This window comes from Erinaceus europaeus, chromosome 15 (assembly GCF_950295315.1).
Source record: "Erinaceus europaeus chromosome 15, mEriEur2.1, whole genome shotgun sequence".
Lineage (NCBI taxonomy): Eukaryota > Metazoa > Chordata > Mammalia > Eulipotyphla > Erinaceidae > Erinaceus > Erinaceus europaeus.
Window position 1 is genome coordinate 15,403,240 of NC_080176.1, and position 14,734 is coordinate 15,417,973.

Below are 14,734 nucleotides of genomic sequence, written 5' to 3' on the forward strand. Positions count from 1 at the left end.
AGCCTCAGAATTGCCTCTGGGTGCTGGTAACAGTAGATTAGAGAGGGAAACCTCCTCTCCTACCCCACCCTGGGCTGAGCTGACCTGCCCAGGCCTAGACAGAACAGCTTGACTATTTCAGGTCACCTTTACCACAGGACCAAGAAAACTCACCACAAGAAGGTAGAAAGGGAAATTTACAAAGTGACAATAGCCTAGAAGGAACCTATGTACTGGTCATTTAGAATAGGAAGAAGCTTCATGGGAGAGTGGGAGTGACAGTGGGAATGCAGAGCTTTCATGGCCAAGGAGGAGAAACAACCAGCACCATTACCTGCTACTGGGAGAACAAGTGAGACAGGGACTATTGTGCCCTTCAGACTTTCCTAACTGGAGGTCCTGATGTTACTGGCTGCCGACACCTGTGTTATAAGGGGACAGAAGCCACACTGGACTGATTGAGGAATGAGGAGTAGGCCACAAGAAAATGGCAACAAGAAACCTAGTTTTCAGTTGGCTTACTTGTAAAGAAAGAGGACAGAAGCTAAAGACATAGGCCCAAGGGAAACAAAAGTGATATTTGGTGGTGGTGCTTTCCAGTTAGACCTGAGCATGTCTGAGAGCACCTGAGGAGGGTCAGTGAAAAAGACAGAAGATAAATAAAGATAAAGGATGATGGACAGGGGTTCTGGAGAAGGTAAGTCAGGTGGATAGGGGTTCACTTTAGTGGAAAGAGGGACACCTCTGATGCGAATAGTGTGACAAATATTGTGACTTCTGCAAATTGTATTTGTCATCTAAATTTAACTTATTTTTTTATGTGGCCAAAAAAGTTTCAAAATACTCAATGCTGGAGCCAGGTGGTGGTGCACCTACTTAAGCACTCACATTACAATGTGCAGGGACCCAGGTTCAAGGCCCTGGTCCCCAAGTGTAGGGGGAAATCTTCATGAGTGGTGAAGCAGGGCTATAAGTGTCTCCCTCTCTCTCTCTCTCCCTTTCCACTCTCAATTTCTCTCTGTCTCTATTCAGTGATAATAAATAAATAAAAGTTTTTAAAATGTTTTCTTAAATACTTAATGCTCAAAGTATTGTGTCAAATTTTCAAATGCAAAGTCAGCAAAAGTCTCATGTAAATTATGTCACCTCAGTAATATACAAGACTTGCCAGTGGGATGTGTTAATTTAAGGTGAAAGTATTATTTAAATCAAGAGCCCTAAAGAGTCTAGACAGTGACACAGTGGCTAGAGCACTGGACTTAAAAGCATGAGGTCCTGAGTTCATTCCTTGACACTAAATGTGCCAGTGCAATGACCTGGTTCTCATCTATTTCTATCATGAGTAAAATAAAGACCCTTACTGTGTAAGTCACCTAGAAAAAAAACAAAGACATCTTGACAGAAATGAAAGTAGGTGGGGGGAGAGGCATTACAGATATTAAGTACATATTACACCAGGGAAATCAGAATAATCCTCCAAGAGCCCCCCCCCCCCCCCCCCCCCGTCAAGTAGATGAAGTGCAATCAGCTACTTAGAGGAAGGAGACAGAATTCAAAATTGAAGACTGTGGAGAAGGTTTGAGCTAGTCACTGTGGTGAACTGACCAGGGCATTGGGTAGAGGGGCAAGGAAGTGGGAAGCCCTTGCTCCTGCCAAGCTCCTGAGATGGGTGTGGGGCCCCCAGGAGCAACTTCTGTGTTCTGCCAGCTCAGCTATTTTCCTGACCCACCTCTGAGATTTTTATATACCTAGGCCTTCCTTTTTTTTTTTTTTTTTTTTAATATTTTTTAATTTATTCATGAGAAAGATAGGAGAAGAGAGAAAGAACCAGATATTACTCTGGTACATGTGCTGCCGGGGATTGAACTCAGGACCTCATGCTTGAGAGTTCAATGCTTTATCCACTGCGCCACCTCCCGGACCACTAGGCCTTCCTTCTGATGTGCTTTGGTAGTGGGTACCAAGACCTGTGTCCTCCCTAAAGAGGCAGGTAAAGGGATAAAAACAGAGTCTCAATAATAGGGCTACCAGAATTCTATTTTAATTCTAATAAAGGTGTGTTCTCTCTCTCTCTCTCTCTCTGTCATCAGGTATGTTTCTTTGTATCCTGTGTGGTCTCCAAATGCTAACCTCAGTCATTTTCACAAGGTTTTCCATCCAGAATGCATAATTACTTAAATCTTGAAACTAAAAGAATGAGTGGTAGATATATAATCATATATGAAAATAGCTTTTCTTTTTGATAGAGAGGAAAGAGAGGAGAGATATGCACAACACTGGTTCACTGCTTATGAAGGCTTCCCCTCTACAGATGGGAACCAGAGGCTTGAACTTGGGCTCTTGAACATGGCAACATGTATACTTTCTGGGTGAGCTACCACCTAACCCCTGAAAATGTCATCTTCAGGACTAGACCTGATGAACTAGAAGAAGGTCTGCAGAGAAGCCCCATGGAGTGTCATCTAAACAAACCCCAATATAGCAGCCCTTAACACAATTTTGGACAAGTGGATATCAGCTCTCCAGTCTTTATTGCTTTTCCACAGAAGGGAGTGGAAAGAGAACTCCAAGAGAGGGATGGCATTGATGGAAGTTTCTGGTTAGGGATGTTCAGGGAACTTTTTCTTTCTGATTTTACTTATTAATGAGAGAGAGAGAGAATGAGAATGAGAGCATCACTCTGTTACATGTGCTACTGGGGATTGAACTTGTGAGCCCAGGCTTGAGAGTCCAGCACTTTATATGTATTGTGCCAGGCAGAGCGGTTTGTGCTCATCTCACCTGACATGTTGATCTAGTGTGCCAAAGAAGCTAAAGTCAAACCTACTTCAAAAACTACTTCAAGGAGGTCAGGCAGTAGCACAGTGGCATAAAGTGCAAGAACTAGCATAAGGATCCCGGTTCGAGCCCCTGGCTCCCCACCTGTAGGGGAGTCACTTCACAAGCAGTGAAGCAGGTCTGCAGGTGTCTACCTTTCTCTCTCCCCTTCTCTGTCTTCCCCTCCTCTCTCCATTTCTCTCTGTCCTATCCAACAACAACAACATCAGTGGCAAAACTAACAAGTATAACAACAAGGGCAACAAAATGGGGGGAAAAATGGCTTCCAGGAGCAGTGGATTCGTAGTGCAGGTGCCGAGCCCCAGCAATAACCCTGGTGGGAAAAAAATAAAATAAATAAACAAAAACTACTTCAAGAGGACAGAGAGATGCTTCACCCAGTAGAATGCATATGTTACCACATGTGAGGCCCTGGATTTGAGCCTAGTCACTGCATGGGAGTTCCATGCATGGTGGATTGGCACTTTCTTCTCTGTCTGTCTGTTTTAACCTCAAAGAATAATAGAAGAATTGACCCGGATGGTATTGCATATGTGTGAGGCCCTGATGCTACATTAAAAAAAACAAACAAACAAATAAAACTATTTCCATTTAAGAGAAGAAATGAGAGCTGTTTCCTTAGTCTCATTAGCTGAAGCAGCATTAGCTGAGCTGAGTATGAGCTAGGCTGTCTCTCTGGCCTTCACAGGAATGTGAATACTTGTTTCCCCCAGGTTGCTGACATGGAATCTGGCAAACAGATTCAGCTGATAAACCGCAAGTCCTTGCGTGCACTCACTGCCCAGCTGCTAGTATTGCTGATGTCATGGGAAGGAAATACCTACCTTTCTGTGGATGAGCTCAAGAGACATTATGAAATGACCCACAGTGCTCCTCTCAACCCCTGTGAATATGGATTCATGACCTTGACTGAACTTCTGAAGAGTCTGCCTTACTTAGTAGAGGTGTGAGTGCTAATGGTTCTTTGGAACTGTCATAATAAAAATGGTTGAGTTGAGTTTTTCTGGGTACCTTAGTGGCATAGACTAGGTGGCATAGAGCTGGAAGGGACCAGCTGGTCATTTCATTAGATGAACAAACTAAAGCACAGGAAGGTACAGAAGCTGCCCGAGTAAGTGACAAAACAGGATAAAAGCCCTGGCCCCTCTTGATTCTTGGACTGGGGGACAGTGGCAGAGAATGGTCTTGTTCCAGTCTGGATTTTGCTACCTGTCCCTCCTTTTTTTTCTGAATAGATAACTTGTTGAGTAGGTGATTTATATAGTGACTCCCTATGACTTTTTAGTCAGATACAGGTCACAAATGACCACCAAGTGCCTGGCCATCCAGGTAGCCTTTTAAGAATGGCATTTGAAGATTAGAAGAATTCTAAGTGAACTTGAAAATTGACTTGAAAATGGCCAGTATGTGAGAGCCAAGGCAGAGCTGACTTATTGAAAGATCTCCTCCAAGAGAAGGCTATAGTCTTGAGCAAATTTTAGTTCTATTTGCAAACCTCAGATAGCAGAGGGTTGAAGAAAGAGTACATGAGAGATGGGAGTCGGGCTGTAGCGCAGCGGGTTAAGCACAGGTGGCGCAAAGCACAAGGACCGGCATAAGGATCCCGGTTTGAACCCCGGCTCCCCACCTGCAGGGGAGTCGCTTCACAGGCGGTGAAGCAGGTCTGCAGGTGTCTATCTTTCTCTCCTCCTGTCTGTCTTCCCCTCCTCTCTCCATTTCTCTCTGTCCTATCCAACAATGACAACAACAATAATAACTACAACAATAAAACAACAAGGGCAACAAAAGGGAATAAATAAATAAAATAAATATTTTTAAAAAAAAAGAGTACATGAGAGAGAAAGGAAGCCTGGGGGTCTTGAACAAAAGGAAATAGTACAAAGGGGTGAGAGTTCAATTCTCAAGTTCACTCCCAAGTGAAGATCCTCACTTCTGGGACAGGACCTGTCAGTCATTCTGGAAGTCTCTAATGCTGTGTCTTCTCTTTGACCAGGTATTTACCAACGACAAGACAGAGGAGTGTGTGAAGCTTACTAGTCTATATGTGTTTGCCAAGAATGTGCGGTCTTTACTTCACACATACCACTACCAGCAGCTTTTCCTTCATGAATTTTCCTTGGCCTATACTAAGTATGTCGGAGAATCTCTGCAACCTAAGACATACGGCTACAATACAGTGGAGGAGCTCTTGGGAGCAATCCCACAGGTGAGTGCCTTCCTGGGCTTCCTTGAGACCAAGGCTTGCTCTCCTGACAGAAAAATGGAATGATATCAGGAGAATACTGTGACAGGCACCTGTGGGTAGACTCTTCCCCAACACACTGTAATAATGAAAACTATTAGCGTTCCCCCCCTTACAGGTCCCTGTGTGTCAGGTGAATAAGTTAAGACCCTGCCATCAGAAAGGTGTCAGGTTATAGAGTCAGCACCCTAGCAGCTGAAGGAGTTATTGTGATTAGTGCAGCCTCATTGGACACACAAGGGAGGGCCTGTGTAGACTAGACTCCAGGGAGTCACCAGTCAAATTGTCCTTGGCACTTTTTTTTTTTTTTTTTTTTTGCCTCCAGGGTTATTGCTGGGATTCAGTGCCTGCACTACAAATCCATTGCTCCTGGAGGTTACTTTTTCCCTTTTGTTGCCCATAGTTATTGTAGTTATTATTGTTGTTATTGCTGTCGTTGTTGGGTAAAACAGAGAAATCGAGAGAGGAGGGGAAGACAGAGAGGAGGAGAGAAAGATAGACACCTGCACTTCACCACTTGTGAATCGACCCACCTGCAGGTGGAGAGCCAAGGGTCGAATCGGGATCCTTACGCTGGTCCTTACACTCCACACCATGTGTGCTTAACCCGCTGCGCTACTGCCTGACCCCCTGATTTTGTTTTTAAACCCTACTAGGTATAAGGCAGGCATAGTAGGTGACACTGAGCCCTTTCTCCCTCCCTTTGATTCTCCCTCCCTTTCTGCTGCTTAACCTATAGTATGTCTGTATGCAGGTGGTCTGGATAAAAGGACACGGTCATAAGAGAATTGTGGTGTTAAAAAATGACATGAAAAGTAAGTAAGCACTCACCTCCTGCCCCATCCATACACCTGCTTTTCTTGCTAACACCTCCCTCTCTGACAGGTGCTCTTTATCCTCCAGGTCGTTTGAGTTCACTTGGTCTTTCCCCTGCCAGTCAGGACAATGGGCCCTTAGCTACCCAGCAAATCCTAGAGGTGCCCGAACTCAAACTCGGAGCAGGAGGCGATGGTAAGAAGAGAGGGTGGGAAGTGGGTGTGATTGGGTCATGAGGTCATCTGCATTAGTTAGAGGTGATGGGCTGTGCCTCTTTCAGGTCATTCTGGTGTTTGATTACAGTCTTGTGTTTGTTTAAATGTTCTGCATTTTGAAATAGTTTTTCATTTATTAGTAGGAGAGAGAAAAACAGAGCATCACTCTGGTACATGCAATGCTGGGGATTGAACTTGGGACCTCATGCTTACAAGTCCAATGCTCTAGCTCCTCAACAACCTCCTAGACCATGTTACCCTGCATTTGATGACATTTTTAGTTGACTGGCGCTCTGTGTGTGTGTGTGTGTGTGTGTGGTTTTGTTTTGAGAAAGAAACAGATCATCACTCTGGTATAGGCAGTGCTGGAGATTGAACTAGACCTCATGCTTGAGAGTCCAACACTTTATCCACTGTTCCACCTCCTAGACCAACTGGCTATGGTTTTTGTAGGGTGTTGGTAATCTAATGATGTTACTAATAGTTCTGTCTAGTCTGTAAAGTGATAAGTAAAACAAACAAGACAAAACAAAAAAAGAAATGAATTCTTGAAGTTTCATTCCTTGGCTAGAGTGGAAAAAAGAGAGCTTATGTCCTGTTTTTGGGAGGTGGACTTTCCTCCTCCCACTGGCTAAGGAAGAGAGAGTTTATAAAGATAGAAATTACTCTTCACAAACATTAGTTAAATAATAACAATTAGTTAAACAAAGAGTGGAAGCAGCACAAGTGCTCATCCACAGATGACTGACTGAGAAAGTTATGGGACATTCTGCTGAGTATTACTTAGCAACCAGAAAAATAATGATAGTGTCCTTGGGGCAAAATGGTTGGAACTGGAGGGAGAATCTTATTGAGAGCAGGTCAAAACAGCAAGGGTAGGGATAAGGAACTTGGTCTGATTGCAAAGGTCAGGGAGTCATGCCAAACTTGTTTTCCCAAGATTGTTGCTTAGCCTGAACCCAGTAAGGACAGGGCAGAAGTTAAAGATCAAGGGCAAGAACCCTGACTAAAGTTGGGTTAAGAAGAACACCTTCAGTGGCCTGGGAGGTAGCGCAGTGAATAAAGCACTGGACTCTCAAGCATGAGGTCCCCAAGTTCAGTCCCCAGAGCACATTTACCAGAATGTTGTCTGGTTCTTTCTGTCTCTCTTTCTATCTTTCTCACTGATAAATAAATAAAATCTTAAAAAACAAACAAACAAAAAAGAAGAAGCAAAAGAACACCTTTGTCACAGGAATTTCCTGGGAAGGTTTGGTACTAAGGAATTAATATTACAGAAAACAACATGGAATCACTTAGATTTTATATGGAACCATCTCTGCAAGTAGACAGATAGCAACTTGCTCAAATCCTATAGCAATTTAAAAAAATACTTAATTTATTTATTTACTGGATAGAAACAGAGAATCAAGAGGTAAAGGGAAGATAGAGAAGGAAAGACAGACACCTGCAGCACTGTTCTACCACTTGTGAAGCTTTCCCCCCTGCAACTGGAGACTGAGGGTTTGAACCCAAGCCCTTGCACATTGTAACATGTGCACTCAACCATGTGTGCCACCACCCAGCCCTCTGTAGCAATTTCACTTTTTGTCCTCTGGAGCTTTGCACCAGTGCTACTCCACTACTCCCAACACTTCTTTTTTTCTTCCTTTCTATTTGTGATAGAGGCAGAAAGGGAGAGATAAGGAGCTACCCCAAGATCATGAAGCTTCCCCAGGTGCCCCAATGTGGTGTGGCACCAGGGTTCAAGTCTGGATTCTTGTGCATGGTAAAGTGCGAGCCACTCTCAGCCTCCAACCTTGCCTTCCTTGAATTTTGGAAACTACATGACAGTTTATATCATCAAACAAGTGTTGCCACGCTGTGTTTGAAAACAGTTTTGCAGCATTCTACATTTTATAAATTACCTTTATGCAAATCACTGCCTTTAGCTGTCAGCCCAATTTTCAGTTGTCATTGTTTCTATTCTGCAAAGGAACTGAAATTCTGGAGGGTCGAGTAGCTTGCTTGCCTGATCACTCAGCTAGGAGGTGACAGAATGGGATCCCAATTTTTCCATTCTGAACTTTCGATCATTTAACTCATACTCTTTCTCAGCACCTTTTATTTTCCCTATTCAGAAAACAATTACAGAATACTTTTCTGCACTAGGACTTTAAGAGGCTGCTATTCCCTAGAACATAGACTGGTACTATCATGGCCTGTGACATTTCTCTTTCTTCTTTATTATTATTATTTTCTGGCAGAAGGACCAGAAAGCTGGATCAGGGCAGAGAGTAGCTCCCAAATATGGGAAAGGTATTGTTGACTATAAACCCCATCAATTTGATGTGATCTTGGGCCCTTTAATATATGTTGAACAAAAAATAATCATACTGTCTAAATAAACTTCTAGTGTCCACTAGATACTCTACAGCTGCGGGTCTGTAGTCATTTAGATAAATAAGTAAGAGTCTCCTGTTGAAACTGTCAGTTTTCTTTATCTAAGTCTTGATATAGCTAACGTGAAAGTTAATCATTTCAATATTTGAAATTCAAAGCTCTCTGGTCATCTTTTAATAAGATTTCTCCCCCTCTGGGAGCATGGACCAAAACTCTTTTGGGAGAGCAGGAGGTGGAAGGCCTGCCTTCTGTCATTGCTTCTCTGCTGAACATGGGTATTGGCAGGTGGATCCACACCCCCAGCCTGTCTCTGTCTGTCCCTAGTGGGGCAGGGCTCTGGGGAGGGGAGGCTCCAGGACACATGGGTGAAGGCGTCTGCTCAGAAAAGTCAGGAAGGAATCATGGTAACATCTGCAACGTGCTGGCCAAAAGGGGTAGGGTACAAAGCAGGTCAAATTTGTTTAATAAATAGGAAACAAAAAGTAGGAATAGAGCAGATGAGAATAGGGATCTTGAGATGGAAAGAATATAGGAAGCTTATTTTAGGTATGTACCTAAGGCCCCATGACACTATTATTATTATTATTATTATTATTATTACTATTATGCCTAAGCTTAATATCTAACCTGCAGGTGAACTAAAAAATATTGTCTGGGAAGATGGTGTCAGAGTTCAGTATAGAACTAGAAAGCTGGATTAAGGTCCAGAGTAAGTAGCTTTGAAGGCTGAAGAAAGTATATACATACAATTGACTATTTACCCCATCAATCTGACCCAGGACCCACATACATTCACATTCAGCACAGGAGCCTGTGTGACCTCTGAGTCCCTGTCAGTCTGAGCTCATGGTCGCAGCTGGAACCTTCTAGGCTGCTCTTATGTCAGGACCCGTCTTCCTCGAGGGGCAGAGTAGGCTGACCAGCCTCCCTTTAGAGAGTGAGAGTCCCTGCCATTGCTGCTGTACAGTGAGGGAGGGTCCTGGGGAGGCCACTGGAGGGGGCCTGATGGGAGTGATGAATGATGGTGGAGATATGGGTCTATTACAGAGTCTAGGCCCATATTGCCTGTGGGGGACTTCCAAGGATTCCCTGACGGAGGCTCTAGAGGATGGGCTGGCCTGGTGTTGGCCAAAAAGCCCGTCATCAAGTGATTTACAAATTACCAGATTACAGGGCAGGGGTAGGTAGGATAATGGTCTTGTAAAGAGACTGTCATACCTGAGGCTCCAAAGGCCAGGTTCAATCCCTTGCACCACCATAAGCCAGAGCTGAGCAATGCTCTGGGAAAAAATGTTTTGTACCCTCATGTCCCTATAGTTCTCACAAAGTCTTAGACATAGATCAGCTACTTTTTCTTCTTTTTTGGCAATTTTGCATGTTTTAATTCTCTATATTTCACATGAGTGAAACCATCTGATAGTTGTCTTTCATCTTTTACTTCTCTAAGCATAGTCATGTTGCAAAAGGCACAATATCAACTTTTTTTTAACTGCAGAGTGGTACTCTGTTGAGAATATATCCCATAAATTCTTCATCCAGTTATCTGTTGGTGGATATTTAGGTTACTTCCACTCCTTGGCTTTTGTGAATAGTGCAACCAGGAATATAGGGGTATGTGTTGTTTTCGCCGGGCTGGCTTCACGGGCGGTTAACAGACGACCAGGGACTCATGGTTGAGCTGTAGGCAGTATCTCTTTATTCATGCAGGACGCAGCACAATCTATATCAAGCTAAGCTAAACTAAAGGTACCGTAAAACTCACAATGCTGTCTTTATATATACTTGCCAAGTAGGGTGGAAACAGGATGTGACATAGAGAGGGTGGAGAGAAAAGTGACTGGTGAAAATCAGAGTGTGACAAGGAGAGGATCAGGGTGTGACAAGGAGAGGGGGTGGAGCAGGTGAGAATTCTACCACTAAACCACCAATGCCCTGGAGGGAAGGTGGTGCTTGTTAACAGAGGTTATGTAAATAGAATGAAGTGGTTATGTAAATAGAATCGTGTTAAGCAGGGGGGATTTAAACCAAATGAAACAGAAGGGGTCTCATGCATACCAACAAGTGTGGATATCCATTTATTTATTTTTATTTTTTTGTGTGTTTATTATTGGATACAGACAAGAGAAATTGATAGGAGGGGGGAGATAGAGTGAGAGAGACAGAGAAACACCTGCAGACCTGGTGAACACTCATGAAGCTTTCCCCCTACAGGTGGGGACTAGAGGCTTGAACCTAGGTCCTTGTGCATTGTAATGTGTGTGCTTAACCAGGTGCACCACCACTTAGCCCCCTCATACATCCCTTTAAATGAGTGTTTTCATGTCTTTCAAATATATGCCTAAGAATGATAATGCTGGATTGAGAAGCATTTCCATTTTTGTTTAAGGATTCTCCATACTGTTTTTCAGAGAAACTGCACCAGTTGACATTGCCACAAATGGTGTAGCCAAGTCCTTTTTTCTCTACATCCTCATCAATACTTGTCATTTCCCATTTTGTTGATGGAGGCCATTCTCACAAGCATGATGTGGATTCTCAATGTGGTTTTAATTTGTCTGCAGTGCTGTTTGTTTTGTTTTTTAAACCTTGAGTCTTTATTGCTGCTTGGCCTTTTTCATCTCTAATGAGCCTCTCAGGTATAGCCTCTTAATAGTCTGGCCTCTGAGTCTGCTCCCACACAGCCTGCCTTCTTTGTCCAGGGTCCTGTTCAGTGGAGCAGGAGCTTCTCCGCCTGACTGACAACTCTCCTGTGGACCTCCTGTGCGCACCTGTCCCTTCATGCCTGCCATCCCCTCAGCTGAGACCGGATCCCGTCATCCTCCAGTCTGCTGACCTCATTCAGTTTGAGGAACACCCTCAAGAACCTGGTAGGTAATACTGTGTTGGCTGGGTGTGGACATTGGTCTTCTGTGGACTTCAAAAGTAAAACCCTAATGCTAACATACAAAGTGCTTAAATGGAGAGAAAAAAACTACACTTTTCAGGCTCAGCACTACCTAATCTGGTTATTCAAATAATCTCTCTCTCTCTCTCTCTCTTTTAAAGGTATATTTATGTATTAACAAGAGGGAGAGAACCAGAACAGAACATTACTCTGACACATGTGGTGCTGAGGGTTAAATTCTGAACTTGCACATATGAGTGCTGCGCTCTGTACTGAGCCACCTTCTTACCCCTATAGTCCCAGTCACTCAGGACCTATATGCCAGAGATAAATGGTATTCCGTTCTCTCTCTCCCTCCCTCTCTCATCATCAGTATAAACAGTTACATCTAAAAATGTTTTCGTTTTCCTCCCTCCCTCCTTCCTTTTTTTTTTTTCTTTAGAAAACATGAGAAAGAAACTAAGAATAAACACATTCTTGCAGGTCCTAGAACTAAACCTCTTTGCTTTTCTGTGTTTATAGACATGATTTTAAACCAAGGACAGACCATAGAAATTCCAGTACTAATCAAGAATGGAAGCCTGCCCTCTGATGCCAGCTCCTCCTGCATCTCTGCTACTGGCCCAGAGCCAAGCTCCCCCTCATCGGAGCCCCCTGAATCACTGCTCAGCAAGGACCCTGTGGAAAGCCCAGCCAAAAAGCAACCCAAAACCAGAGTAAAATTGGCAGCCAACTTTTCCTTTGCACCTATAACCAAGCTTTGACTCTCCTAAATATAGGATTAGGATAGGGGGGAAATAACAGTCTGATTCTGTACACACAAGTGGGTTCCAAAATTACAGCCTTTAATGAACCCCCCCACACACTTAACTTCACCTCTAGGTGTCTTCCACAATGTTTTGTTCCTTTTATATTGAACACAGCTTTGAGCTGAACTTCCGCTTTTTTTTTCTCCCCCAGTTATTCTTAAAATATATATATTGTACACCTTCTGTCATTTATTTTAAAAGAATCCTTAATATATTCTACCAAATTTTCCTTCATTATTAAGAAACATAATGGTGTTCTGTAAGAAGAAAACAGTCAGAAGGAAGCAGTTTGACTTCCACTAGCCACGTCAGTGGTATAATCCTACATGTAGCCTAATATAGTCTCTAAGCCTTTGCTTACTGATGTTTTCAGACAGTATTGGTAAATGCATGATATATCTTTGAGGCGAAGCCTGTTCAGTGACCCTGCACATTCACACACTGAAGAAGGGTAGGTGAGGAGGAGGAATGTATTTTTTCAAGTTGGATAGGGAGGTTCCTGGCTTCCATGTGACTTGTAAGTGTGTCTTTCTTCTTTTTTTAAACTATGTCTGTAGATGACAAATGTGGCTTCATCACAAATATTTTAAAAATGTTTCCACATTATGGCTCCATTTAAGGAGCTTTCTAGACAGTTGAGAATGTTTTAAGCTTCCCCTTTATGTTAAGTTCCAGTTTGACATGCATTAGGTTAAGGAAAAGGAGATGGTCTTGGTGTCACAAATTTGAAGTTAGCATTTGAGTTCCAACACACATTATTGTGTGTCAAGAGGCAATATTGGAAAGAGAGTCTGATTTTCTAAAATATGCATCAAATGCATAAATTACAAATCAGAGCTAAGAGGGTAAAGTTCTTAAACAGGAATGGTATCAATACTCTTTCCATTAGGAAGAGAAAGAAATTCTATCTAGACCTATAAAGGCCAAGGTTGATCAACTTAACCTTGCTTTTGTAATTTTAAAGCTGGTTTTGGTAGCTGGGAAGCTTAGTGGGCATGTGTGCCTGTGTTAGCTCAGTGTCTTTTCATAGTGTGTTTTTACTCTGTTAACTTCTCGATGCTGGAAGCATGTTGGGGTTCTTTCGTGGTGTCTGATGTTGGCATTTGGGGAAAGCCAGCCTTTGAGGGAGCACTGCCCTGTGGAATGACCTTCGCCTTGAGGTGGCTGAGGTACCCTGGTGATGGCTGACCTCTGACCCCTCCTGGAAAAGCCTGACATTTACAATGGGTTGTATTTGTTGGGCAAAATGGCGGATTCATCCATAGAGCAGAGAAAACCTGTTGGCATAAGGTCTTCCACTAGTTAGATGGTTTATTTGGGGAAATGTTTACATTTTGTAATTTCTAGAAAGCCAGCATTTTGATAAAATGCCACGAAATAAGGGCTATCGAGAGATTTTTACAAGTAAGATTTTTGTTCTCCAAGTCTTTTAAATAAAGCCTGTGTTTCCCAGATCCCAACCTAGGGCCCCAGTCAGGATGTAACAGCACTGGAAAAACTTTCTAAACGTGCTGACACTCTGTGAACCCTTCCAAAGGCATTATTTGCTCTACAGACATAGTGTGACAGGGGGTGGAATGCAAATGTGCAAATTGTTTAAGGAGCTTTTTAAATAGTCTAACAAAGTTGGTTTTGAGAATATCACTTGCCTTACTCTTGAGATTTTGTAAGGCTGAATTTGCACACTTAGGCTTTAGTGAGCAAGTGAACTTGAAACATGTCCAAGGCACCATTACAAGTCACTGGGAGCAGTCAATAAGGGCAGCTTCTTTGGGCAACCAACAAAAAAGAGACTAGGGTTGGGGGCTGTTGTGTGAGTGTGGTAGAACCATACTCTAGCCCCACTGCCCACCAACCTGGGACATGTGTGCATGAGTGTGTGTGTGTGTGTGTGTGAGAGAGAGAGAGAGAGAGAGAGATGCTAATAATTGCTGTTTGAAGATGTTTGAGATGTCAGAGAATGCAGCGCAAGCTCATTGTGTTCATAACGTACTCTGCAATGGCCAGTCCAATCGCTGTCTATTTTTTTATCCAGAGGCATAATTAAATGATGTGACAAAATAATGTAAGAGAATTAAGACAATGAAATTCTTTATTTCTGGGTGGAGAGATGTACCGATTAGATTTACCTGTTTAAATATAAAACAGACAAAAGTTATCACAACCCCCCCCCTTTCCCATTTGCACTGTTTGTTTTGAATTGGGCTTGGGGGAAGAGATATTTCTCTTAACTGTCTACTTTGTTTGAACACTTTTTTTTTGTGGTTCAAGTGCTGTTTTGTGTGTTGGGACCAAACAGTTGTCAATAAACTTTACAAGCAAGCATCAAATTTGAGTTCTCAAAGTGAGTGATTTTTATTTACTCATGAGTGGGCATTAGAAACCAGCCATATGCTGTCAGCTTTTCACGTGGGGAATCCCCTAACATCTCACCTGTTCTGGTAGATGAAATGGAAATTGGTCGAACATCTTTGGGGCCCTTTTGCTTTGACCTCTGACACTATCAAGTAATGAAACATTAGCCTTTGTAGTTGAGACCCTCTGAACTGGGCTAGTTCCTACTCATAAC

General features: G+C 42.9%; 1 protein-coding gene across 12 annotated transcripts in view; it reads left to right on the plus strand.

The window, feature by feature from the left end:
• The window catches only part of MARF1 (meiosis regulator and mRNA stability factor 1), a 51,140-nt gene extending 36,645 nt beyond the window's left edge, over positions 1-14,495 (plus strand). For 7 of the 12 annotated variants that reach the window (XM_060172920.1, XM_060172929.1, XM_060172921.1 and 4 more), the window contains 5 exons: positions 3,531-3,761; positions 4,811-5,023; positions 5,814-5,874; positions 5,945-6,070; positions 11,172-11,363. In XM_060172920.1, the coding sequence (XP_060028903.1) occupies positions 3,531-3,761; positions 4,811-5,023; positions 5,814-5,874; positions 5,945-6,070; positions 11,172-11,347 (807 nt within the window). In that variant the 3' untranslated portion in view covers positions 11,348-11,363. Of the gene's footprint in view, positions 1-3,530; positions 3,762-4,810; positions 5,024-5,813; positions 5,875-5,944; positions 6,071-11,171; positions 11,364-11,878 lie in introns of those variants that run through there. The other 5 variants (XM_016185339.2, XM_060172925.1, XM_060172926.1 and 2 more) reach the window with 2 other exon arrangements.
• The last annotated feature ends 239 nt before the right edge of the window (positions 14,496-14,734 follow it).